This window comes from Scyliorhinus torazame, chromosome 15 (assembly GCF_047496885.1).
Source record: "Scyliorhinus torazame isolate Kashiwa2021f chromosome 15, sScyTor2.1, whole genome shotgun sequence".
Classification (NCBI taxonomy): Eukaryota; Metazoa; Chordata; class Chondrichthyes; order Carcharhiniformes; family Scyliorhinidae; genus Scyliorhinus; species Scyliorhinus torazame.
In genome coordinates, this window is record NC_092721.1 from 175,988,900 (window position 1) to 176,013,566 (window position 24,667).

The following is a 24,667-nucleotide window of genomic DNA, read 5'->3' on the forward strand; positions in this document are numbered from 1 at the left end:
GGGGTTGTGGGGGGTCCGTGCCGGGGTGGAGGTTGGGGAGGGGGTCCGTGCTGGGGTGGAGGTTGGGGGGGGTCCGTGCTGGGATGGAGGTTGTGGAGGGGGTCCGTGCTGGGGTGGAGGTTGGGGGGGTCCGTGCCGGGGTGGAGGTTGGGGGGGGGGGGGGGGGGGGTCCGTGCCGAGGAGGGGGATGGGAGGGCAAGTGAGTTGGTCCACCTGGCCAGGTGCCAGACTCCAACAGTTGGACCCATGCGGTCCATGCCACCTGGCTGGGGGGAAGGAGGGGATATGGGCAATGATGACATGTTGTCGTTCCCCCCCACCGGGCCGTCATGTTTTCAGATCATCCAGCGATGTTGGCCGCCGTGGTGGCAGCCGCTCATGTCTATGTTGCCCTGGATGAGGAGGAGGAGGAGGAGGAGGAGGAGCGTGCCAGAGAGGCGGCGCAGGCTGCCGCAGAGGGGCAGGCGGCAGCCGCTCAGGCTGGAGGGACACCTGACCGACAGGACGAGGAGGGGGAGGAGGACGTCGCGGCCCCACGGCAACGGAGGCACCCGAGGGCGCCCCGTGTGTACTGGCCCCGGCAGTCATACCAGGACCTCACGGACCGGGAATGCAGGAGGAGACTCCGGATGAGCCGGGAAACCGTGGCACACATCTGCCACCTGCTGGCACACCTGTCACCACGTGGAACTGGTGGGGGACACCCTCTCCCCGTGTCCGTCAAGGTTACGGTGGCCCTGAACCTTTATGCAACGGGGTCATTCCAGGCACCGAGTGGGGACCTGTCCGGCATATCGCAGACATCGGTGCACCGGTGCATCCGGGCAGTGACAGATGCCCTTTATGCCATGGCGCACCACTACATCCGCTTCCCCGTGGACCGGGCCAGCCAAGATGCCCGGGCCGTGGGCTTCCCCATGGTCCAGGGCGCGATCGATGGGATGCACGTCGCCGTGCGGCCACCTGCAGATAACAGGGCCGTGTTCACTAATAGGAAGGGGACCTATTTGATGAACGTACAGGTGGTCTGCGACCACCGCATGATGATCCTGCACGTCTGCACCCGTCACCCAGGCAGTGTACACGACTCATTCGTGTTGTCGCGGTCATCCATCCCCGGCATGTACGAGGGACGCCATCCCCGGCTGAGGGGCTGGTTGCTGGGCGACAGGGGCTACCCATTGCGATCGTGGCTGATGACGCCTATACGGAGGCCACGCAATGAGGCGGAGAACCGCTACAATGATGCCCATGTAGCGACAAGGGGAGTGATCGAGAGGTGCTTTGGCGTGCTGAAGATGCGTTTCAGGTGCCTGGACTTCTCTGGGGGCGCCCTCCAGTATCGGTCAGATAGGGTCGGCCGCATCATTGTGGTGTGCTGCGTCCTGCACAACATAGCCCAGCAGAGGGGCGATGTGCTGCAGGCAGAGGAGGGCGGAGTGGAGGAGCAGCAGGAAGAGGCACAGTCCTCCCCAGATGAGGGGGATGGGGGCAATGGTCAGGGCAGGCGGGGTAGACACAGGCGGGTGGCTGTCCACCGTTACCGGCTGGCCCAGCGTGCACGGGACAGACTGATAGATGCCCGCTTCGCTGACTAGATGGGCGTGGGAATCGGGTAGTATGGCCACAGACCGCACACCATGGCAACAGCCGACCACCCACACCCCCCACCCATCCACCCACCCAGCACCCTCACCCCCCTCCCCAACCCCACCCACCCCACCCGCATGCACACCACACCCCCCCCCATTGCCGATCCACCGGCGGCACAACGGGCCGGGCTCACACAGTTGCGGGTGGACGCGTGTCTATCGCAGGCCATGGAGGATGATGACAACCCGCCCTGCGATGAGCTCCTGGCTCTACATCGTTGGACTATGTCTGACCCATGGCCACAGTACCACCATCCACCCGGACCATCCCTGCATGCGGCTGTGACACTGCAGCGCACGGTCCCGTCCTCTGCCCGGGGGGATGTTGATGGCGGCCCAGGGGGAAGGGGGCAGACTCACCTGGGGCTGAGGTAAGACCACCCCTCACACACACACTTGCGCTCAACGTACATGACACGCCCGCACACTTCGGACAGAGCACAAAGGCAGCTTCGGTAGTTGTAACATTGACTTTAATAACCAAAGGAGTTCATGCACGTGCCCTAGCCCCTAAAACTCATCTGTGCCCTGCAACCGTGCCAACTTACTCAGTGTCTAATTGTTTGGCCTTAGGGGCCCTTTGACTACGTCTACGTGGTTCCCCAGACGGTACAGCAGAACTGGAGGTGGACTCCTGTGATTCCTGCCCTCTGACACTGGATCCCTTTGGCGGCCGTTTCCTGGGGCGTCCTGGCCTAGATGGGCCAGGCTGCGGCCCGGGCGACTGGGATGGCGAGCTGCCAGCCTGTCCTGCCCGTTGCCCACCCGATGCACCTGGGACGGAAGGGGGGGGGGGGGGGGGGGGGGGGGGGGGGAGTCCGAGGTGTCGCGGTGTACCGGGACCTCCCCTACAGAGGGAGGCGGGACGGACCACACCACCTCCTCCTCCCTCGGGGTGCCCGATGGCCCCCAGGCCTCTACATGGGTGGGGGATGCGAACGGACTGGCCATCCGACGCCCCCCCGACATCTGGCGCTGCCAGTCCTGGAGGCCCGTGCTGGTATCGACAGGGGTCTGCAGGTTTGCAGCCATGGAGCCCAGGGTGTTGGCAAACCCTGTCTGTGACAGTGCGACGCCGGCTCGCACATGGCCACTGACGCCGATGCCCTCAGCGATGGCCTGCTGAGACTGGGCCATGGCCTGCAGAGACTGGGCCATGGCCTGCAGAGACTGGGCCATGGCCTGCAGAGACTGGGCCATGGCCTGCAGAGACTGGGCCATGGCCTGCAGAGACTGGGCCATGGCCTGCAGAGACTGGGCCATGGCCTGCAGAGACTGGGCCATGGCCTGCAGAGACTGGGCCATGGCCTGCAGAGACTGGGCCATGGCCTGCAGAAACCATGGCGTTGAGCGCCTCTGCCATCTGGCGCTGGCACTGGCTCATGGCCTCCTGTGAGAGGGCAGCCATTTCCTGGGCCACAGACGCCGCCTGCACGGAAGGCCCCAGGCCTCGCAAACCGTTCCCCATGTCTGACACCGTCGCAACCATTGCCTCCACCGCGGACGCCACCCGTGCGGTGTCAGCCTGGGTGGCACGCATGACCGGGACCACTCCCAGCTCCTGGACGCGGGTGGACTCCTCCACCTGCGACCGCAGCCGCCACAAGCCGCCCGTCACCCTCTTCGCTCGTCTCCGGGTCGGTGGTTGCATCGGATCTATGTGTGGGTGTGGTAACTGCAGGAACCCGGGATCCATCTGGGCGGCAAATGTTTGCTTGGCCTGGGCTGCCCTCTGACCGCCCGGTCCCTCTGCTGCTCCTACCTCCACCTGCTGTACCGGGATGGCTGTGTTGTGCGCACCAGTGAGTGTACCAGACGCCTCATCACTAAAGTGCCCAACCGTGGTGAGTGTTTCTGCGATGGTGGAGGGTGTTGGTGACAGCAGTGGCGTTGTGTCGTGCTCTTCGTCCCACTCTGAGTCCATGGCACTTTGGGGTGGGGGTTCGTCTCCACCCACCCACTCTGAGTCACTGTCCGGTATTTTGTCTTCCTGGGTAGTGCTGTCCCGGGTAGGGGTGTCCCGGGTAGGGGTGTCCCGGCTCGGATGTGACGGGGGCCTGTGGCTGCCCCCCTCATCGCTGGGTGGTTGCTCCCGCATGTGACGGGGGTGTCGTCTCCCTGTTGCTCCAGGTCTCTCCGTCTCCCGTGGTGTGCGAGGGGCATCTTGCGGGCGTCGCATGCTGGACGGTCCGGGTCTCTCAGTCTCCCGTGGTCTCCGAGGGGCATCCTGCGGGCGTCGCATGCTGGAGGGTCCGGGTCTCTCCGTCTCCCGTGGTCTCCGAGGGGCATCCTGCGGGTGTCGCATGCTGGAGGGTCCGGGTCTCTCCGTCTCCCGTGGTCTCCGAGGGGCATCCTGCGGGCGTCGCATGCTGGAGGTGCGGGTCACTCCGTCTCCTGTGGTCTCCGAGGGGCATACTGCGGGCGGTGTGTATCTGCGGGGATGGGTGCCTGGACGTTTGGTCCTGTGATACACAATGAAGCATGCATGGTTAGACATCAGGCAGTGATCAGGTGATACGGGGAGGGGGATATGGGGACGGGCTGTCGGTGGCTCACTTGCTGGTGGGCCCCCGACCTCTGCATCAGCAACCTCCCGGTCCTCAGGTCCGCCAGCCAGTTCCAGGGCCCTTTCCTCGTGTACGGTCAGCGGCCCCTCATCAGCGGCCCCTCCTCCAGTCCTCACATGCTCCCTATTGTTGTGTGCGCGCTTCTCCTGTGGCGGGGGGGGGGTGGCAGGGGTATCGGTTGCGCGTGCATTGCAGAGGTTAAGGTTAGGGCTGGATTCACTTGGGGATATGGGGGAGGACATGGGGGAGGGGGGGACACATGGGGGAGGGGGGGACACATGGGGGAGGGGGGGACACATGGGGGAGGGGGGGACACATGGGGGAGGGGGGGACACATGGGGGAGGGGGGACATGGGGGAGGGGGGACATGGGGGAGGGGGGATATGGGGGAGGGGGGATATGGGGGAGGGGGGATATGGGGGAGGGGGGGATATGGGGAGGGGGGGATATGGGGAGGCTCACCCTGCCTGCTCTGACTAGGTCGTTCACCTTCTTGTGGCACTGGGTGCCTGTCCGTGGTGTCAGGGCCACAGCGGTGACGGCCTCTGCCACTTCCCTCCACAGACGCCGGCTGTGGCGTGGGGCAACTCTGCGGCCGTGCCTGGGATACAGGGCGTCCCTCCTCTGCTCCACCGCGTCCAGGAGCGCCTCCACATCGCGTGACTCGAACCTCGGGGCTGAGCGACGGCCAGCCATCCAGTCGGGTGTTGCGGTCGGGTGTTGCGGTCGGGTGGGGGGGAGCAGCGCGGCCTTATGAGCCGTCACGCCGTGCAGCGCGTATGACGCAGCACGGCGTGAACCACTGTGCAAGCGCGGATCCAGTTACGTCGCTGCTAGCCCATTTCGGGCTGGAGACTATCGACCCATTTTTCCGACGTGACGCAAGTCGGATTTGCGCCGTTTTTTGCGCCGATCGGCGGACTTTCCGCCGATAACGGAGAATTTCGCCCCAGATTTTGGAAAGGTGCAGAAGTCATAGGGTAGTAGTCATGGGCGACTTTAACTTCCCAAATATTGAGTGGAAACTCTTTAGATCAAATAGTTTGGATGGGGTGGTGTTTGTGCAGTGTGTCCAGGAAGCTTTTCTAACACAGTATGTAGATTGTCCGACCAGAGGAGGGGCAATATTGGATTTAGTACTGGGTAATGAACCAGGTCAAGTGATAGATTTGTTAGTGGGGGAGCATTTTGGAGATAGTGACCACAATTCTGTGACTTTCACTTTAGTAATGGAGAGGGATAAGTACGTGTAACAGGGCAAGGTTTACAATTGGGGGAAGGGTAAATACGATGTTGTCAGACAAGAATTGAAGTGCATAAGTTGGGAACATAGGCTGGCAGGGAAGGACACAAGTGAAATGTGGAACTTGTTCAAGGAACAGGTGCTAAGTGTCCTTGATATGTATGTCCCTGTCAGGCAGGGAAGAGATGGTTGAGTAAGGGAACCATGGTTGACAAGAGAGGTTGAATGTCTTGTTAAGAGGAAAAAGGTGACTTATGTAAGGCTGAGGAAACAAGGTTCAGACAGGGCATTGGAGGGATACAAGATAGCCAGGAGGGAACTGAAGAAAGGGATTAGGAGAGCTAAGAGAGGGCATGAACAATCTTTGGCGGGTAGGATCAAGGAAAACCCCAAGGCCTTTTACACATGTGAGAAATATGAGAATGACTAGAGCGAGGGTAGGTCCGATCAAGGACAGTAGCGGGAGATTGTGTATTGAGTCTGAAGAGATAGGAGAGGTCTTGAATGAGTACTTTTCTTCTGTATTTACAAATGAGAGGGGCGATATTGTTGGAGAGGACAGTGTGAAACAGATTGGTAAGCTCGAGGAAATACTTGTTAGGAAGGAAGATGTGTTGGGCATTTTGAAAAACTTGAGGATAGACAAGTCCCCCGGGCCTGACGGGATATATCCAAGGATTCTATGGGAAGCAAGAGATGAAATTGCAGAGCCGTTGGCAATTATCTTTTCGTCCTCACTGTCAACAGGGGTGGTACCAGGGGATTGGAGAGTGGCGAATGTCGTGCCCCTGTTCAAAAAAGGAACTAGGGATAACCCTGGGAATTACAGGCCAGTTAGTCTTACTTTGGTGGTAGGCAAAGTAATGGAAAGGGTACTGAAGGATAGGATTTCTGAGCATCTGGAAAGACACTGCTTGATTAGGGATAGTCAGCACGGATTTGTGAGGGGTAGGTCTTGCCTTACAAATCTTATTGAATTCTTTGAGGAGGTGACCAAGCATGTGGATGAAGGTAAAGCAGTGGATGTAGTGTACATGGATTTTAGTAAGGCATTTGATAAAGTTCCCCATGGTAGGCTTCTGCACAAAGTAAGGAAGCATGGGATAGTGGGAAATTTGGCCAGTTGGATAACGAACTGGCTAACCGATAGAAGTCAGAGAGTGGTGGTGGATGGCAAATATTCAGCCTGGATCCCAGTTACCAGTGGTGTACCGCAGGGATCAGTTCTGGGTCCTCTGCTGTTTGTGATTTTCATTAATGACTTGGATGAGGGAGTTGAAGGGTGGGTCAGTAAATTTGCAGACGATACGAAGATTGGTGGAGTTGTGGATAGTAAGGAGGGCTGTTGTCGGCTGCAAAGAGACACAGATAGGATGCAGAGCTGGGCTGAGAAGTGGCAGATGGAGTTTAACCCTGAAAAGTGTGAGGTTGTCCATTTTGGAAGGACAAATATGAATGCGGAATACAGGGTTAACGGTAGAGTTCTTGGCATTGTGGAGGAGCAGAGAGACCTTGGGGTCTATGTTCATACATCTTTGAAAGTTGCCACTCAAGTGGATAGAGCTGTGAAGAAGGCCTATGGTGTGCTCGCGTTCATTAACAGAGGGATTGAATTTAAGAGCTGTGAGGTGATGATGCAGCTGTACAAAACTTTGGTAAGGCCACATTTGGAGTACTGTGTACAGTTCTGGTCGCCTCATTTTAGGAAGGATGCGGAAGCTCTGGAAAAGGTGCAAAGAAGATTTACCAGGATGTTGCCTGGAATGGAGAGTAGGTCTTACGAGGAAAGTTTGAGGGTGCTAGGCCTTTTCTCATTAGAGCGGAGAAGGATGAGGGGCGACTTGATAGAGGTTTATAAGATGATCAGGGGAATAGATAGACAGTCAGAGACTTTTTCCCCAGGTGGAACACACTATTACAAGGGGACATAAATTTAAGGTGAAAGGTGGAAGATTTAGGAGGGATATCAGAGGTAGGTTCTTTACCCAGAGAGTAGTGGGGGCATGGAATGCACTGCCTGTGGAAGTAGTTGAGTCGGAAACATTAGGGACCTTCAAGCAGCTGTTGGATAGGTACATGGATTACGGGAAAATGATATAGTGTAGATTTATTTGTTCTTAAGGGCAGCACGGTAGCATTGTGGATAGCACAATTGCTTCACAGATCCATGGTCCCAGGTTCGATTCCGGCTTGGGTCATTGTCTGTGCGGAGTCTGCACGTCCTCCCCGTGTCTGCGTGGGTTTCCTCCGGGTGCTCCGGTTTCCTCCCACAGTCCAAAGATGTGCGGGTTAGGTGAATTGGCCAATGATAAATTGCCCTTAATGTCCAAATTGCCCTTGGTGTTGGGTGGAGGTGTTGAGTTTGGGTAGGGTGCTCTTTCCAAGAGCTGGTGCAGACTCAAAGGGCCGAATGGCCTCCTTCTGCACTGTAAATTCAATGATAATCTATGATTAATCTAGGACAAAGGTTCGGCACAACATCGTGGGCCGAAGGGCCTGTTCTGTGCTGTATTTTCTATGTTCTATATGGTTAGGGCCCAAAATGCCATTATCAAACAAACTGCAATAAGGCCAAATTATTTAAATTGGGCCAAAAGTTAGTTTCCTTGTTGCAGCAAAATAGTGTTCTGTCCAGGCTTCTCATCAACACCTCCAAGTTTGATAAACCTACTGGAGATTTTTGAGAATGTAACTAGTAGAAAGGGTGAACCAATAGATTTTCAGAAAGATTTTGATAAAGTCCCATGTAAGAGGTTAGTGTGCATGGGACTGGGGGTGTTCTATTGGAATGGATTGAGAATTGGTTAGCAGACAAGAAACAGATAGTAGGAATAAATGGGTATTTTTTGAACTGGCAGGCAATGACTATTGGGGCCCTGCAAGGATAAGTGCTCAGTTCCCAGCTATTCGCAATATACAATGATTTGGATAAGATGCCACGTGAGTGCCTCTTTAAGAAATGTTTTATCTGATCATATGACTTCAGTGATGTCATTGTGTGGGTGGCGCTGGGCTGTGGCTCTGAGTTTACTTTTGCTTTTGAGTTTTACTTTGAGTTTGTACTGCACGAGTTGAAATAAGGGTTTCTCTATCTTCAAAGAAGGGTTTCTCTATCTTAATTTTAAAAGCTGTTTCCAGACTGCTTGCTAACTTAAAATAAATAATTGTTTTCTGAAAGGAATTCAAATCTGCAGTTTGGAAAGGAAACAAGAGCATCAATACCAAGTTTTATACCAGTAAGAGTGTCTATTTTTTGCCACACCTTTAAAAAGGGGGTTCTGGTTTTTATTTGGATCTTGTTATTAAATTGGAACAGTAAAGGGGGGATTCATTAAGGGTTATACATAGATCACTGTAGCAGTGTAGGGTATTTATGTTTGTAGTTTGTAAAAATTCTTGCATGTGTGTGTTTATACAAATGTTAACTAAATTCGTAGAATAATTTTTAAAAAATTAAAAGTGCCTAAGAACTCTGTTGAATAACACCTGAAAGGCAAGCTCTTGTTCTCATCCCAGCCACATTCAATAAACAGTTGCAGGTCAGGTGAACTCCATGATATACTTTGGAGTTTTCTAAACCCTGGCCCATAACAAAGGGAACCAAAAGTTATATTCCCAAGTTTGCTAATGTCAAACTTGATGGGAATGTGATTGATGAGGAGGATGTAAAGAGGCTTCAAGGTGAAAGAGACAAATTGAGTGGGAATACTCGGCAGTTGCAGTATAACGTGGATAAATGTGAAGTTATCCACTTTGGATGGAGAAATTATTTAAATGGTGATAGATTGGAAAATGCTGATGTACAAAGGGACGTGGATGTCCTAGTACACCAGTCACTGAAGGCAAGAATGCTCGTACAGCAAGCAGTTAGGAAGGCAAATGGTATGCTGGCCTTCATTGCAAGAGTGCAGGAGCAAGGATGTGTGAGGGTCGGTTCAGTTCCAACTGTGTCTCTATTGTGCTTAGAGGGGGTTGTGGCATGTTGTGCTTAGAGAGGTTTACGGCATGAAGAGTAAATGGAAGTAAGTTGTTGCTTAGCCAATCGGAGGCCACTTTCCAGAGGGAAGAGCTTTCCTGTGTTTTTAATTTTAACTGGAAGCCAGAGCAGTTGGAGACAGGACACTGGGGAGTGAACAGCTCTCAACTCTGCCAGAGTAGCGGGCCAGGAAGTTGCAAAGATGCAAGCTGCTTCCAAACATACAAGATACAATTCAGATAACCAGGGAATTGGGACAAAAATAATGTTAAAGACACCTGAAGTTAAGAGAATAGATACCAAGGTAGTGTTCAGAAGAATTCAAGGAAGAGTAAACAAGTGTTTGGAGTTAGAGACAATTACAATAACCAGATTTAAAGTGGGGCAGCAGACGTCAGAGGTAAATGAAAAGTTTGTTGCCATTTTAATATAATCTGGGAGTTGAGAGTTAAAGCAATTGTGAACAGATTGTACAGCCGCCAAGTCAATGAAATCCTAAAAGAGTTAATGCAGAATCTTGGCTGGATTTGCTGTTAAAAGTAGAGTGGAAGCTTTGTTTCAGTGTCATTTGGAAAACCCAGACTGGATTTCAGAATGCAAGCTGCTAAGAGAAAGCATTATTAGGAGAGAAGATTTTAAAGCATGCTTTTGGGAGTGGAATGTGGAAACTCTCATGTGTCAATCATCTCAAGGGGATTCGGAGGAGAAAACCACAGACATTAACTTGGGCACAGTGCATTTGACCACAGCCAATCTGTGTCCTTAAAGGGGCTTTGTGATAGTGGGACCACTGTAGCTGAAGATGTACTTTATAATCTGTTAACCTTAAAATTGGGGTGAAATTGTTAAGCTAAAGGAGGGGCAAAGGGGTATTGTACAATAATCCAACTTTCCATGTTTAATAAATGTCTTTTTCTTGTTCTTAAAACTAACTAGTGATCCTGTGACTGTGCTTCCATGCTGTTTTTTAAAAAGTTATGATCTTTGGGGCCAGGGCCCCATTCTGGAATCTTCCCTTCCAGCTATATGAACTGGAATTGTAACAAAATTATCATGTTGAATAGTTGAACAACCTCGAAGGGCTGAATGGCCAACTCCTATTCCTATTTTTCTATGTTCTATGGTAAAATCGGAAGAGGACAAACTCTCAGTTAGTTAGTAGATGAAAGGGATCATTTTTTTTTTCCATTGAGATTATTATTTATAGCCACTCTGATACATTCTTATTAGTTTATGGAACATTTTTCAGTGGATCCACTCAGCCTTTCAAACCAATATTACAAAGTTTATGGAATATTAACTCTGAAGTGTTGGGCAGCATGGTGGCACAAGTTGCCTCACGGCGCCGAGGTCCCAGGTTCGATCCCAGCTCTGGGTCACTGTCCGTGTGTTTGCGTTGGTTTCGACCCCACAACCCAAAAGATGTGCAGGGTAGGTGGATTGGTCATGCAAAATTGCCCCTTAATTGGAAAAAATTAATTGGATACTCTAAAAAAAATTTTTTAAACTCTGAAGTGTGAGGCAGAATACGGTGAATCCCAATCTTTCTCAGTGATCTAACAGTTCAACTCAGAATCAAAATGGGTTTTGTACTCATTTCAACTCTATGCCCCAAACCAGTTTGATTGAAGGGTTTAATGCTGCAGTTTTGTCAGTAAGCAGAATATAGTAACAATGGAAGTGTACTATTTTTATGGACTTTTCTAATATTTGGGTTCTACGTCTTATTTTTAGGTTAATTGCTCGTAATAAAATAAGAGCCGGAGGAATCAGACAAATAGAGACATGTAATAATTGGGCTTCAGCAACCCTCAGAGAAACATTGACAGCATTCCAAATGGAAGTCAAACGTGTTTGGTTATCACCTGCTGAGAATGCAGTGCTACTCAATAGTAATAGACCAAAATTTCAAAAAATGACTTGCCTCCAAAACAACTCTCAAGAAAGATCTTTAAAAATCTCAGATCACAGGGCGGCACAGTGGCGCAGTGGTTAGCACTGCTGTAATGGTGCTGAGGATCCGGTTCGATCCAGGCCCCAGGTCACTGTCCGTGTGGAGTTTTCATATTCTCCCCGTGTTTGCGTAGGTTTCCCCCCCATAACCCCAAAAGATGTGCAGGGTAGGTGGATTGGCCACGCAAAATTGCCCCTTAATTGGAAAAAGAAATTAATTGGGTACTTTAAGTTAAAAAAAAATTTCAGATCAGAACAGAAAGACTTTTGAAGACTAACACACACCAAGTCTATCTTAGCCAGAAACAAAACAGAATCCAGTGTCTCATTACAAATTTAAAGCTGTCAGGTGTTAAAAGTCAGCTGTTTCAGTATAAACTCAAAGGAGCATGTAAGCAGGCATTAGCCATTTTACGTTTCATACAACCTCTTCCAGCTCATTAAAAAATTTAAAGGGGCTATTGAACAACTGGGATAGAACTAGTTACCCTCACTTACATTGGCTAGAAGAAAATTCCTCCATTATATCTTGTACCTTTTCCTCCATACCACATGTACTTCAGAACCTGCACACCATTTTAGAAAGTATCAAAGTATCAGCAAAGCCGTGGAGTAATTAAAGAAAAGAGTCAACTCATATCATGCTACATTACACATAAGAGGCGCTCACTCCACTGATATACAATTACCGTAAGTTCATAAATTATCTGGAGCCTGAAGAAAATGGTATTAATCACTGATTGCAACTCAACATCACCAGAAAGGCAATATATATTTGCATCTTTGGAGTGATGCAAAATTCTTACCTTTCAAGCTTAGATGCATAGCTCTCTCTACTACAACATTCACTGCAAACGTGTTTGCCAGGTCCACCTCAGAAATCTCATTTACCACTTTTTGGCATTCAATGTTAAAACCTGTAGACATTTCTTTAACAATGTGTCCGTCTGACATTTGTTCTTTTTCATTAATTGATGGAACATTTTCTTTAGTATCATGTGCATAATCATGGTCATCCTCAACATCGCATATTCTCGGAGATGTATAGTCACCAGTAGAAGATAGACGATCATGTGGTGCTAGTGTGATATGGAATCTTAGAGCAGCACCTGACAAGTCAGAAGCACCTCGCTTAAACAGTGGATAAACACCTGTAAAGAAAAGGATATATTAAATGAAGAAATATGTTCAATCTGTAATTTTGTTGCTCTTCCTTCACCATTGCATAGGTTTTATTTGAAAACGTGCAAATTACATTTATAGAAAATGCAACATGCTCACAGAAGCAAGAAAAAGCAGGCATCTAGACAAATTGGGGATTGAAGTCTGGAGAAAAGTCTGGGGGGTGCTTGAAAAGGAAAAAAAAAGATGCAGAAGCATTTAGGGAAGTAATTTCCTTCTGCCCCTCTGCCCAGTATTTTAGCATGCTCCTGCTCACAGAACATTTTCTTCTAATTTACCAAGTTCCTTCTTATTCTTTAATCTTACAGGAAGTGGGATGAGAATGTTTGTAATCAAGATAATTGGGTTTGGCTTACCAGTCTGCAACCACTTCATAGATAAGTTGGTGGAACAGGTAGTTAGGTGGCAGTTAAGTTCAATGTGGGGAAATGTGATAAGAGTTATTTTGGTCTGAAGATCATGGAGACACGGTATAATATAAAGGGTGCAGGAGCAGAGGGACCCAAGTGTATATGTGCAGAAGTCATGAAAGGTGTCAGGACAGGTTGAGGCAGTTAATAAAGCAAACAGTGTCTTAGGCTGTCTTAATAGGGGCAGAGAGCGCAAGCTGGGCCTCTTCTCTTTGGAGAAAAGAAGAGAAAAGTTGAGAGAAGCATTCAAAATCATGTGGGCCCAGGTCAGAGTAGGCAGGTGCAAATTGTCCCTACTTGTGAAATGATCGAGAATGAGAGGGCACATAAGGAAAGTAATTGGAAAGAGTAGCAAAAGCGATACAGTTAAGGTCTATGGACTGAGTTGGTGAGGCATTCAAGAGGAAATTAGATGATTTGAAAATAAACAATCCTGCAGAGCTATGGGGAGAAGGTAGGAGAATGGCAGTAGGCAAAAGGCTCATTCGGAGATCCTCAAATCATCTCCTTCTGCACCGTAACAATTCTGTGACCTCACCCTCTACTGCTTCATTCTACTTGTTCTCATCGAGCAGCTATTCTTTTTACACCACCATTACCATCAAATACACTGTGTCATTATGCATCTGCATGGACCCTAATCTAGTCTGCTTTTTTGTAGAAAATGGCCAGTATTCTTGGTTCTAGATCTACTTGGGTTTCTTCCCCCAATACATAAATGACCGTAACAGTGCTAACTGCTATTCTCACCCTGAAGTGGATTTAAAAAAAAGTTAATTCTGATATCTAGCTCTTGCTAATCTTTACACGCAACATCTCAGAGATGTCCTCATTCTTTCTTCGAAGTTTCTATCTCCAGTGCTGATGACTATCCATCAGCAGCTGCTTGCCAATACTTAGCTGTCATGATTATACACCTTTGCATTCCACTTTCTGAAAGGATTCCATTCCATTCTCCCAGTATCTCTGACTTGTTTAAATTTCCTCAGATAATGCAACTTTCACACCAGGCAATAAAGGCATTAACGATTAAAGGCAAATTTGTGGGCAGCACGGTGGCACAGTGGTTATCACTGCTGCCTCACAGCACCGAGGTCCCAGGTTTGATCCCAGCCCTGGGTCACTGCCCGTGTGGAGTTTGCACTTTCTCCCCGTGTTTGCGTGGGTTTCACCCCCACAACCCAAAGATGTGCAGGGTAAGTGGATTGGCCACGCTAAATTGCTCCTTAATTGGACAAAATGAATTGGGAACTCTAAATTTATTTAAAAAACAAATTTATATTACTAATGTGTATATTAGCCGTGAAACCTTTTGAGTTGAGTTCTTGCATGAAGTTTAGTTTGACAGGAATGCAGATTGGAGGCATCTGATTTGCAGTGTTCACACTAATAATAGCAAGAATTGGAGTTATAGTGATTATTTGAATATGTATTTTTGAACATAAAATGAGAAGAGAGACACAAAGGTTAGTGGAGAAGTGTTACTGCTGATAAAAGGAGGAGAAATTAAATGTAAAACAGGGTTAAAAATTCAACTTGCTAATGTCTCACAGGAACTGTTTGACATCATTGTGAAAAGTGTGAGCTTGCAAGTAATGTATGCATTTATCTCTCCAAATTGAATCATATTAATGTTTTTGTTATAACTGATCGTTTTGTTGCCTTCCACTAACGAGATCCTTATCAAAAGCGGATTTTACTTATATAAAATATATTTTAAAAAAGTGGGCACATACAAGTTCTAACTTGCTGAGCAGCAAGTAATTTAAAATAGTCTTCCAGCTTTGCAACATTAGAGATATCAGGGTGATAGGTAACTTCAATCAAAAAAAACCTGTTTTCTGCCTCCATGTAAAATGGCCGTGCAATTATATAGTATTTTAAGCATCAGTAAGATTCCTAGGTTTTACATATTGGACTCTGAAAAAGACAATACAAAGGCAGAAAATACGTAGAACGCCCTTAAGGGGTGGAGGCCGAAAGAGTTGTGAAGATGAGTTTTTTGACAGCTTTTAAAAGCAGGGAAGGAAAAAGCAAGGCACGGAAATGAGTAAATATATAAAACTAAATTGGCTTACCACTAACTGTAAGCTTTCTCAAAGGTTTCTCTGCAAGAGTCGACAGATCAATGAATGAATATCCAATTAGCCGATCAGTATCACAAGGTCTTAGAGTCTTGTTGTCTTTCCCAAATGCCAGCCATGCTTGCACTTCTAGTCTTTCTTCCTTTAGGTACCAGATCAATGATTGGGTACGTTTCAGATATATAGTCGTTGCTTGGTCAAAGTTTACTGTTGCATAACTTTCGTTGACAGTCAGAACTGGTTTTTGAAGTGACGTGCAAATGGCCTCTCTATCATACAGTTTATATCGGAGATAACAAAAAGTGGATTTATCCAGATGTGCACGTCCAGCCAGCACTACAGAGTGCAATGGGAGCCATATCCGTGACACAGTTAACGTTATTGATATGCTACTTTCTGGGGATTGCCCCTCTTTACCTTCTTCCCCACTTGTTCCATACTTCCAACCTAATGTCTCTGCAGCCTTTACGACCCGCTCTCTATCATTGGGATGTGCAAAGTGGATTGAAATCTCGAGCCCACCACCCAAGTTCTGGAGAGCTCCACAAGACTGAGCAGAAGCTGGAATTTCTGGAAGACTCACTGCATACCAACCAGAGATGCCTTAATATATAATACAAAATAAATAGTGTGAGAACCCATTCAACATGCAGTTTCAGTTTTCAGAAATATAATGCAGTCAGCACGTAAATAATGAATATGTAATTAATTAACATATTGTCAACAGGGACGCAGCAGTTCAGCGGTTAGGGCAGTGAAAAAACAACCTGGGGATCAGGAATTCAAATCCTACCATACAAACTGAATATTAAAAATCTGGCCATTTGTGAGGAACACCCAGAAAATGACCATAAAAGCTGCTCATAAAAATTCACTTGTTCACAAATGTCCTTCAGGGAAGAGAATTTGCCAGCTCTACTTAGTTGCCTTTACACTGTGTGGATGATCGGGGCCGTGTCATTTCTCAAGGTCTATTAGAAATATGAAAGCTCACCTGGTATATCAGTCTGAAATTCTTCAAGGGAAACTCCTCAATGTTTCTGATTGCAAGATGGCAAATTATCTCATTTCCATGTAGAAACTACGTCTGAAGTTGGAGGGATATCATATCTACACTCTGGAATTGGCACTCTGACTAAAATTTATTCTTTTCTTTTCCTTGCCAGGTCCTGATTCCTGGCAAAGAGCAGGGAGGAGAGCTGTTCCAGTGTCCTGTTACTTGATCTCAGATTGAATCATCCTCCCGTGTTCCTTTTTTCCCCCTCCATTAATTCTCTCCTCAACTTTCTGAATCAAGTAATCATACAATCATGCTGCTGGGCAACACATTAAGGAAGCATGTGTTTTCTATAAGGTAGATGTTCTGATTTTTATGCAGCTATCAAGCTTTTAAAAAGTAGCCTTGTAACTAAATTCACCTATTTAACCAAGTGTTTTAAACAATAAATAAAATCATAATACTCTTTTACAGCTATTAAACTGCCCAAATCTTCTAACTAAATTGCTAGACTCAGATCTCCGAGTGATAATTGCACCAGATTGCTCATTACCTGTCCGCCGAGTCAGCAGGCTTGCCAGTGGAATTCGTACAGTTCCCAATACAACGTCCCTTGATGCACCAATTAAAATCGTGCTTGGTTTAGCTGTCAACATAAAGAGTATAGAAATCATAGAAGTTTACAGTTATAAGGAAAAGGAAATTCTAGCATCTTAACAATGAAGCATTGAAATATGCAAATGAAACAAGGGACAAAATAATTAAAGAATGAATTTCTGTAGTGCCTTTCCAATTTCTGGAATATCACAACATGCTTCTTGGGGCAGCACGGTAGCATTGTGGATAGCACAATTGCTTCACAGCGCCAGGGTCCCAGGTTCGATTCCGGCTTGGGTCACTACTGTCTGTGCGGAGTCTGCACATCCTCTCCGTATATGCGTGGGTTTCCTCTGGGTGCTCCGGTTTCCTCCCACAGTCCAAAGATGTGCAAGTTAGGTGGATTGGCCATGATAAATTGCCCTTAGTGTCCAAAATTGGCCTTAGTGTTGGGTGGGGTTACTGGGTTATGGGGATAGGGTGGAGGTGTTGACCTTGGGTAGGGTGCTCTTTCCAACAGCCGGTGCAGACTCGATGGGTCGAATGGCCTCCTTCTGCACTGTAAATTCTATGAATTCTTAACTTATAATTTTCACAGAGCAAACTCCCACAAAGAGTAATGAGAGGAATAACCAGATAATCTATTTTTGTTGACATTGGTTGAGGGACAGATTTTGACCAAGACAACAGGGGGAACTTGCTGCTTCCCTTCAAAAAAAAAAAAAAGGATGTAGTTGAATCTTTTAAGCACATCCAGGGGAGCAGACAAGGCCTCAGCTTGTATGAAAGGTGAGACTTTTGGCATTGCTGCAGTATTACACTAAAATGTCAGCCTGGATTATGTGGTTAAGTTTCTGCTGTGGCTTGAATCCACAGCCTAAATTAGAGCAGAGAATGGTACCAGTGAGCCAAGGCTGACAAAATACTGACACTCAAATGTAAGCACATTTATAGAAATATTGCATTGCCCTCTTCAGCCTAGTCCCTCATTATTATAATTATCCATCAAATCCATAGACATCCACAGAATCTTTACAGTGCAGGAGGCCATTCCGTCCATCGAGTCGGCACCGACTCTCTGAAAGAGCGCCCCATCCAGGCCCACTGCCATGTCAATTCCAATAAGCCCACCTTACTTGCACATCTTTAGATGGGGCAATTTAAGGGGCAATTTTAGTGAGACCGTTCAAAATATCTGCAAATCGTTAAGACTGTGGGAGCATCCGGTGGAAACCCCTGCAGCCACAGGGAGAACGTGCAAACTTCACACACGGTCACCCAAGGCTGGAATTGAACCTGGGTCCCTGGTGGCGTGAGGCAGTAGTGCTAACCATTGTGCCACCCATTAATTAAAACATTAAAAAAGTACAAAAATAAATTATCTCCAGCAGTCTTAGATTTCTGGATTACATTTACACAATCTTTTAGAAGCCTACCTGTCACAAGGTGGTATCACAGCACAGTAGTGTATCAATATGGTAGGCCATGAAATGGTTGATTTTTGACTACAATTTTCCCAAAATAAATTCTGCATTTCAACTAGACTATGGGAGTGAAAAGGGTCTTAAAACACAGGTAGGAAAGGAGCATCGGGGAGTAATTTATTCAGAACCACCATGCTCGCTTCATGACAATCAGTTACAGCAACATCAGCAATGGCCAGAAAGTAATTCACCTACCTATCTGCTAAGCCGTGAAAATTTTCAGGTAGGTGAAAATCGAAGAATAGTATGGGTGTGCAGAGAGGTCAGTGGTAAATAGTATCATGTACATTTAAATAACAAAAGCTGAATGCAAAAATGTTACCTGGTGTAGTAGACTGATGATAGATGGTAAAGACGGCCTCTGAGGATTCAAGCAGTTCGGCCAAACTGAAACTCTCCCCAGTAGATCTCTGGATAAGAATGTTGCATGGAAACTCAGAATAATGATCAAATTCTGGGCAGAATGTACGGGCTACTACCTTAGTGCGCCGTTTTTCATTTTCCAGAAATGAAATATGAATTGTAATGTAAGTATTCACACCAATTTCAGATTGGTATTTTAGTGAGTGACTCCTTTCTGCTGCAGCCCTGCATTCAAAGAAACAGAGAAACGTAAACCATTTATCCAACTACCAAAGAACTAGGCATTAAGTTTCACAGAAATTACAATTATAAAACTTCAACCAACACACTAGTTCCATTGGCAGGACTGCGACTGATGTCTGAGGTGGTGGTGGTGGGGGGGGGGTTACTGCAACATTGGCTGGGGAAGGGTTAAACTAAAATTGGAGGGATGGAAATCTATGCAAGGAGGGGGAGATCTCGGGTAAGAACAAAAGACAGAAAGGGGAATGAGAAAAGTGATAGACAGAAAAATCAAGTGCCAAAATCAAACAGGGCCACAGTGAAAAATAGTGTAAACGAGACAAGTAAAGACAAGCCTTAAGGCTTTGTGCCTTAAAGCACGGAGCATTTGCAATAAAGTGGATGTATTAATTGCATAAATAGATGTAAACTGGTATGATACAGTTGAGATTATGGAGACGTGCTGCAGGGTGACCAAGAATGGGAACTGAACATCCAGGGGTATTCAGTATCTAGGAAGGACAGACAAAAAGGAAAGGCGATGGTGTTGCAACGCTGATTAAAGAGGAAATTAGCGCAATAGTGAGAAAAGATATTAGCTCCGACAATGTGGAATCTGTATGGGTGCGGCTGAGAAACACCAAGGGGCAAAAAACATTAGTGGGGATTCATATAAACACCCAAACTGTCGTGTTGATGTTGGGAATGGCATTAAACAGGAAATTAGAGATGCAGACAATTGTCACGAAGTCAGCCGATGTTACCTGTATGGGTATCCCAACTTGGAACACCGATTCGGGGGAGTGTATAGTTTTATTTTGTTTTAGTGTGAGGAGACAAGTGAAACTCCAGTGAGTATAAACAGCCAAGTCATAGTGTAACAATTATTAAAAACTATTTCTTAAAATAAAGACAAATACACAATAACCGGGCTACTTTACTCTTATGTAGTTACGATGTATGGAATTACTAAACACACACAGTTTACATCCAATGTACCCCTTGTTCCAATATATATCTACAGCACCCGAACTCCTTAAAACTTTCTATTTTCCCAAATTAAATCACCAGCTTATAGTTACCGTACAATCAAAGGATGATACTCAAATGTGGGAAACGTCTTATCCTACTACAGCGAAAATATTTAAAACTGCCATTACAAAGGTTTTCGACACTGCCTTGGAGGTTTGTTTCATGTAAACTTGACCTCTCGGTTGTGAGCTGAAAAACATTGGCCTCCAGGCTTTGTGGCTAGAAAGTCTTGTCTGCTTTCTGAGACTGTTAGATGTTAATTGACTCCCTAGCTTCTGATCATCGGGCCAATTATACCTTTGTTCCTTTTTGATTATGCGTTCTGTGTATTCAGCTGGCTGCCTCATCAATTTCCTTCAATCCACATTAACATTATGTATACCTCATTGACCTTCCCAATTGTCTACAAGTTGTTTCTCCTCAAGCTATTCATACTTGATGATCCAAATGGCTTTCTAATCTTGCTATTAGGAGCTATGCATACCAATGGGGCCTTTTGAATACGGTCTCTGCTGTCTCTAGGCAGATTTCACCTATTACTGGATCCCTCGCATCCTATTTTGTCCTGTCCTCTTTGTTTTACTGCTGTTTCTAGGCAGATTCATGACAGCAATAAAGGAACATATGTAATTATGGGTGACTTTAATTTGCAAATAGATTGGCTAAATCAAATTAATCACAATACTGCAGAGGAGGAATTCCTGGAGTGCGTACGGATGGTTTTCTGGACCAATACGTCGAGAAACCTACTAGAGAACGGGCCACCCTAAACCGGATAGTGTAATAAGAAAGGAGCAATTGACAGTCTAATTGCGCGAGACCCCTTGGGAATGAGCAGCCATGACAATAGAATTCTTCATCAAGATAGGGAGTGATGTAGTTGATTCTGAGATTAGAGTCCTGATAAAGGAAACTATGATGGTATGAGGCGCGAGTTGGCTACGATGGACTGGGAAACATTACTTAAAGAGATGGCAGCGGATAGGCAATGGCAAACATCCAAAGAGCACATGGGTGAACAGTGACAATTGTTCATTCCTGTCTGGCACAAAAGTAAAACAGGGAAGGTGGCTAAACCATGGCCTGACATAGGAGGAGAGATTGAGTCAGTTAGGACTAAATTCGCTGGAGTTCAGGAGAATGAGGGGGGGATCGCGTTATAAAATTCTAACAAGGCTAGACAGGGTAGATGCAGGAAGAATATTTCCGATGTTGGGAGAGTCCAGAACAAGGGGTCACAATTTGAGGATACAGGGTAGAGCATTTAAGACTGAGAAGAGGAGAAATTTCCTCATCCAGAGAGTGGTGACCCTGTGGAATTCCTTACCACAGAAAGCAGTTGAGGCCAAAACATTGCATGTTTTCAAGGAGGTGCATGTTTTCAAGGAGGTGTAAGATATAGCTCTTAGGGCATAAGGGATCAAAGGATATGGGGAAAAGAGAAGAGGCAGGAACAGGCTATTGAGTTGGATAGCCAACTATCAACGATAGTGACATTTAAGGGGAATCTTGACAAATACATGAATAGGATGGGAATAGAGGGATACGGACCCAGGAAGTGTAGAAGATTGTAGTTTAGTCGGGCAGCATGGTCGGCACGGGCTTGGAGGGCCGAAGGGCCTGTTCCTGTGCTGTACATTTCTTTGTTCTTTGGATGATCAGCCATGATCATAATGAAGGGATGAATTGCCTCCTCCTCTTATTTTCTACTTTTCTATTTGTTAGATCGACTTCAGAACATCAGTTGATAAGTTCAGAGATTTTGCACCTATATCTGACAGTGCACCCAACTTGTCACATAAGAAACCTCATGCAGATATATTGTATATCATTATGCAGAAAGCATCATAAGCACCAGCAAAACTCTTATATTGTTGATTTACCATGTTGAAACAAAACATAATGAAATGTCCTCATTTTTGTTGGAGCCCCCAATGATTCATTGAATGTTCAGGATGGAGCCGTAGCTGAACTTAAAAAAAAGTCCAAAATCTTTGGTCTGTCCTAAATTAACAGCTTACTCACCTTCTCATAAAAGTAAAGAAAACGGTGTCCTTCATTTAATTTTCTAAGTGTTGATACCTTAATTAGGTCAAAAGTCAAAGGAAAATGGACTTTTGGGATTACGTGAAGTGTAGAGGTAAAGAAAGGCAAACCAAAATTGCCTTTCACACCCAGTCGTCCCAATATATAAAGTATTTTAAAACATAGCCAGTGTTGTAATTAGGGTGAAACACAACAGATGATCTGCATTCATCCTCACAGTGCAGAAGGGGGTCATTTGGCCCATCAAGTCCGAATTGACCTTCCAAAAGATTACTCTACCTAGGCCCATTCCCCAGCACTATCCTCCGCAACACTGCGTATTGGTCACGGCCAATCCACCTAATCTGCATATCTCTGGACTGAGAGAGGAAACCGGAGTACCGGGAGGAAACCCCTACAGACACGAAGAGAACGTGCAAACGCCATGTAGGCAGCAACCCAAGGCCGGAATTGAACCTAGGTCCCTAACGCTGTGAGGCAGCAGCGCTAACCACTGTCCCGCCATTCGGTATGGTTCAACAAACAAGATAAATGTTCTTTTTTACAGTGATTTCAGTGACAACTATTGGCCAGGACACCAGAAGACCTTCTTTGTGCCTTGGACTGTCATAGGATTGCTTATTTCCACCCAAGAGGGCAGAAAGACACTGGCTTATTTTTTAAGCTGAAAATTACAGCACTTCCTCAGTACTGCAATTAAGTGTCAGCCTAGACTGTCAATGTTATGGACTGATACAGAATGTAACCTCATAAAATGGTCCCTTAAAAACTAATGTGCCTCAAAATAGCACATATTTTAAAATGAAAATGTGTACTAATTATTCTCGATAGGTCTGAACTGGTCGATTCAATCAACGTTTAAAAAACAGGCAAGCTTTATGGAAAAAAAGGATTTGAAGGCTGGAGAAAGCATGGTGTAGGCTGCAAGACTGGAGAAGAATGTTTTGCTGCACAGTTCTCACATTTGGAGGATAATTAATTGGTGCAGAGGTCACAAGGATAGGGAAATACCTAATGTCATGCTGAATTTGATTTGCATTTCTCATAATATTTTCAGGAATACATGTGCTAATTACAAATTAATAACCAGTTAAACAAGTGAATGTTTTAGATTATTGGGCACATATAGTTCTTCAAAAGCTTTACTTAGGTTTGAAATTTGTCCCAAATAGCAGGGAAATAATTAATGTTTACCAAGTCTGTACAAACAGTTGAGAGAACTTGTTGTTATTGGCAATTCCTGAACAAGACAATGAGAGAAAACCTGGGTGGGAGAGTCAATTCAGAAAAAGCTCAAGCTCCTGTAAAGTTTCCATGAAGGGTCATTCTGTAGTACTGAATTAACCAGGACAATTCGCACATGGATCCACTTTTATCATACCACTCAGCGAGATGTTAGGCTCCTGGAACTTGTGGAACCAAATCTCAGAAAAAGTTACTACATTCAGATGAGGGGCAAGAAAAAAAGATAGGGTAAAAGAACACAAATACTCTATACTGACTTCATTAACCTGCAGACAACTGCTGATAAACAATACTCATATGTCTCTGAACCTACACACTGCAGATGGCTAGTCCTGACAACACACTGCTTTACAACCTCCATAGAATGCCAGTGAAAAATGACTATAGGAAATAGATGGAAAAGCATGGTTTAAAAAAAGGGGGCAAATATATATAATGAATGGTGTTGGGGTGGGATGAGGAGTGCTCTCCGTGGTTTCTTCAGTGAACAAGATTCTCATTACTAGATCCACCTTTGAAAAGATTTTTCGCTCTGTGAGTATGATTTTTTCCATCTCAAAAAGCTCTCTGACTTTGGATAACCAAGTTTCATAAATTGGGCATCGGGGTTTCAGCTTAATAGCAGCTATAAGCAGAATTTGCAAAAGATAGTCATGTTTTCTTCCTTCCATCCCTTCCGGAATTGTACCCAAGAGCATTTAGAGGAGTCTGTGGGATGTTTATGTGGAATACCTCAGCCAATGTTTTGAATATCTTATCCCAATACTCCCTCAACTTTGGGCATGACCAGAATGTGTGTAAATAATGATCAATTGGTTCCCTGCAGTCTCCCTAGCAACTATTCGTGGGAGAGGAACCAATCTTTACAGTAATATGTGGTGTTCTGAAGTACCTTGTAATGAGCTTCCATTTATATTCTCTCCAGGTATTTGAATAGGTAACAAGATGGGTCTCAGAACAAATTTCATTCCAGTCTTCCACCGGCATCTCGTGCTGCAGATACCCTCCCATTCCCTTTTAATGTATAAAGAATTGTCAGGCAGCAATGTCTGATTATTTACAGGATATTACTTCCCCCCCCTCCCCCTCCCCCCCCACCCAATGACACCTCATTGGATGTTTTTTTAATAAAGTATTTTTATTCAGCTTCTTCAATTTTATACATAACAGCAAAACAATAACAAATCACCCAAAACCCTCTTCCCGCCCACTCCCCTGAAAAAGGCCCCTGACAGAAAATCCTCCCCCTTCCAATTCTCTCCCCCAACCCCGCCCTCATCCCTCCCTAACAACCAAGGGTGGCCAGCTCTTTTAAATTACAGAATAAACGGCTGCCATCTCTAGGAGAACCCCTCAATTGCCCCTCATGGTGTACTTAATTTTCTCGAGATATAAAATTTCCATAAGATCTGCAGCCATACTGAGGCACTGGGTGGAGAAGCTGACGTCCACCCCATCAGCACCCACCTCCAGCAATCAGCAAGGCGAAGGCCAGGACACCCGACCCGGTCTGCAGCTCGAACACCCAAATTATGGGCCCTAAGGGACAGGGCTTTAGATCAATTTGTAGACTCGCCGACATGGCGCTAAAGGAGACCCACAACCCCGGAAGCT

The 24,667-nt window shown here is 46.3% G+C and overlaps 1 protein-coding gene across 2 annotated transcripts in view; it reads right to left on the reverse strand.

Moving 5' to 3' along the window:
- Positions 1-24,667, reverse strand: part of c2cd3 (C2 domain containing 3 centriole elongation regulator) — a 191,107-nt gene that overhangs the window by 48,098 nt on the left and 118,342 nt on the right. For both annotated transcript variants that reach the window (XM_072477143.1, XM_072477144.1), the window contains 4 exons: positions 18,468-18,733; positions 16,618-16,710; positions 15,062-15,670; positions 12,198-12,542 (listed from right to left, as the gene is read on the reverse strand). In XM_072477143.1, coding sequence (XP_072333244.1) covers positions 12,198-12,542; positions 15,062-15,670; positions 16,618-16,710; positions 18,468-18,733 — 1,313 coding nt within the window. The remainder of the gene's footprint in view (positions 1-12,197; positions 12,543-15,061; positions 15,671-16,617; positions 16,711-18,467; positions 18,734-24,667) is intronic.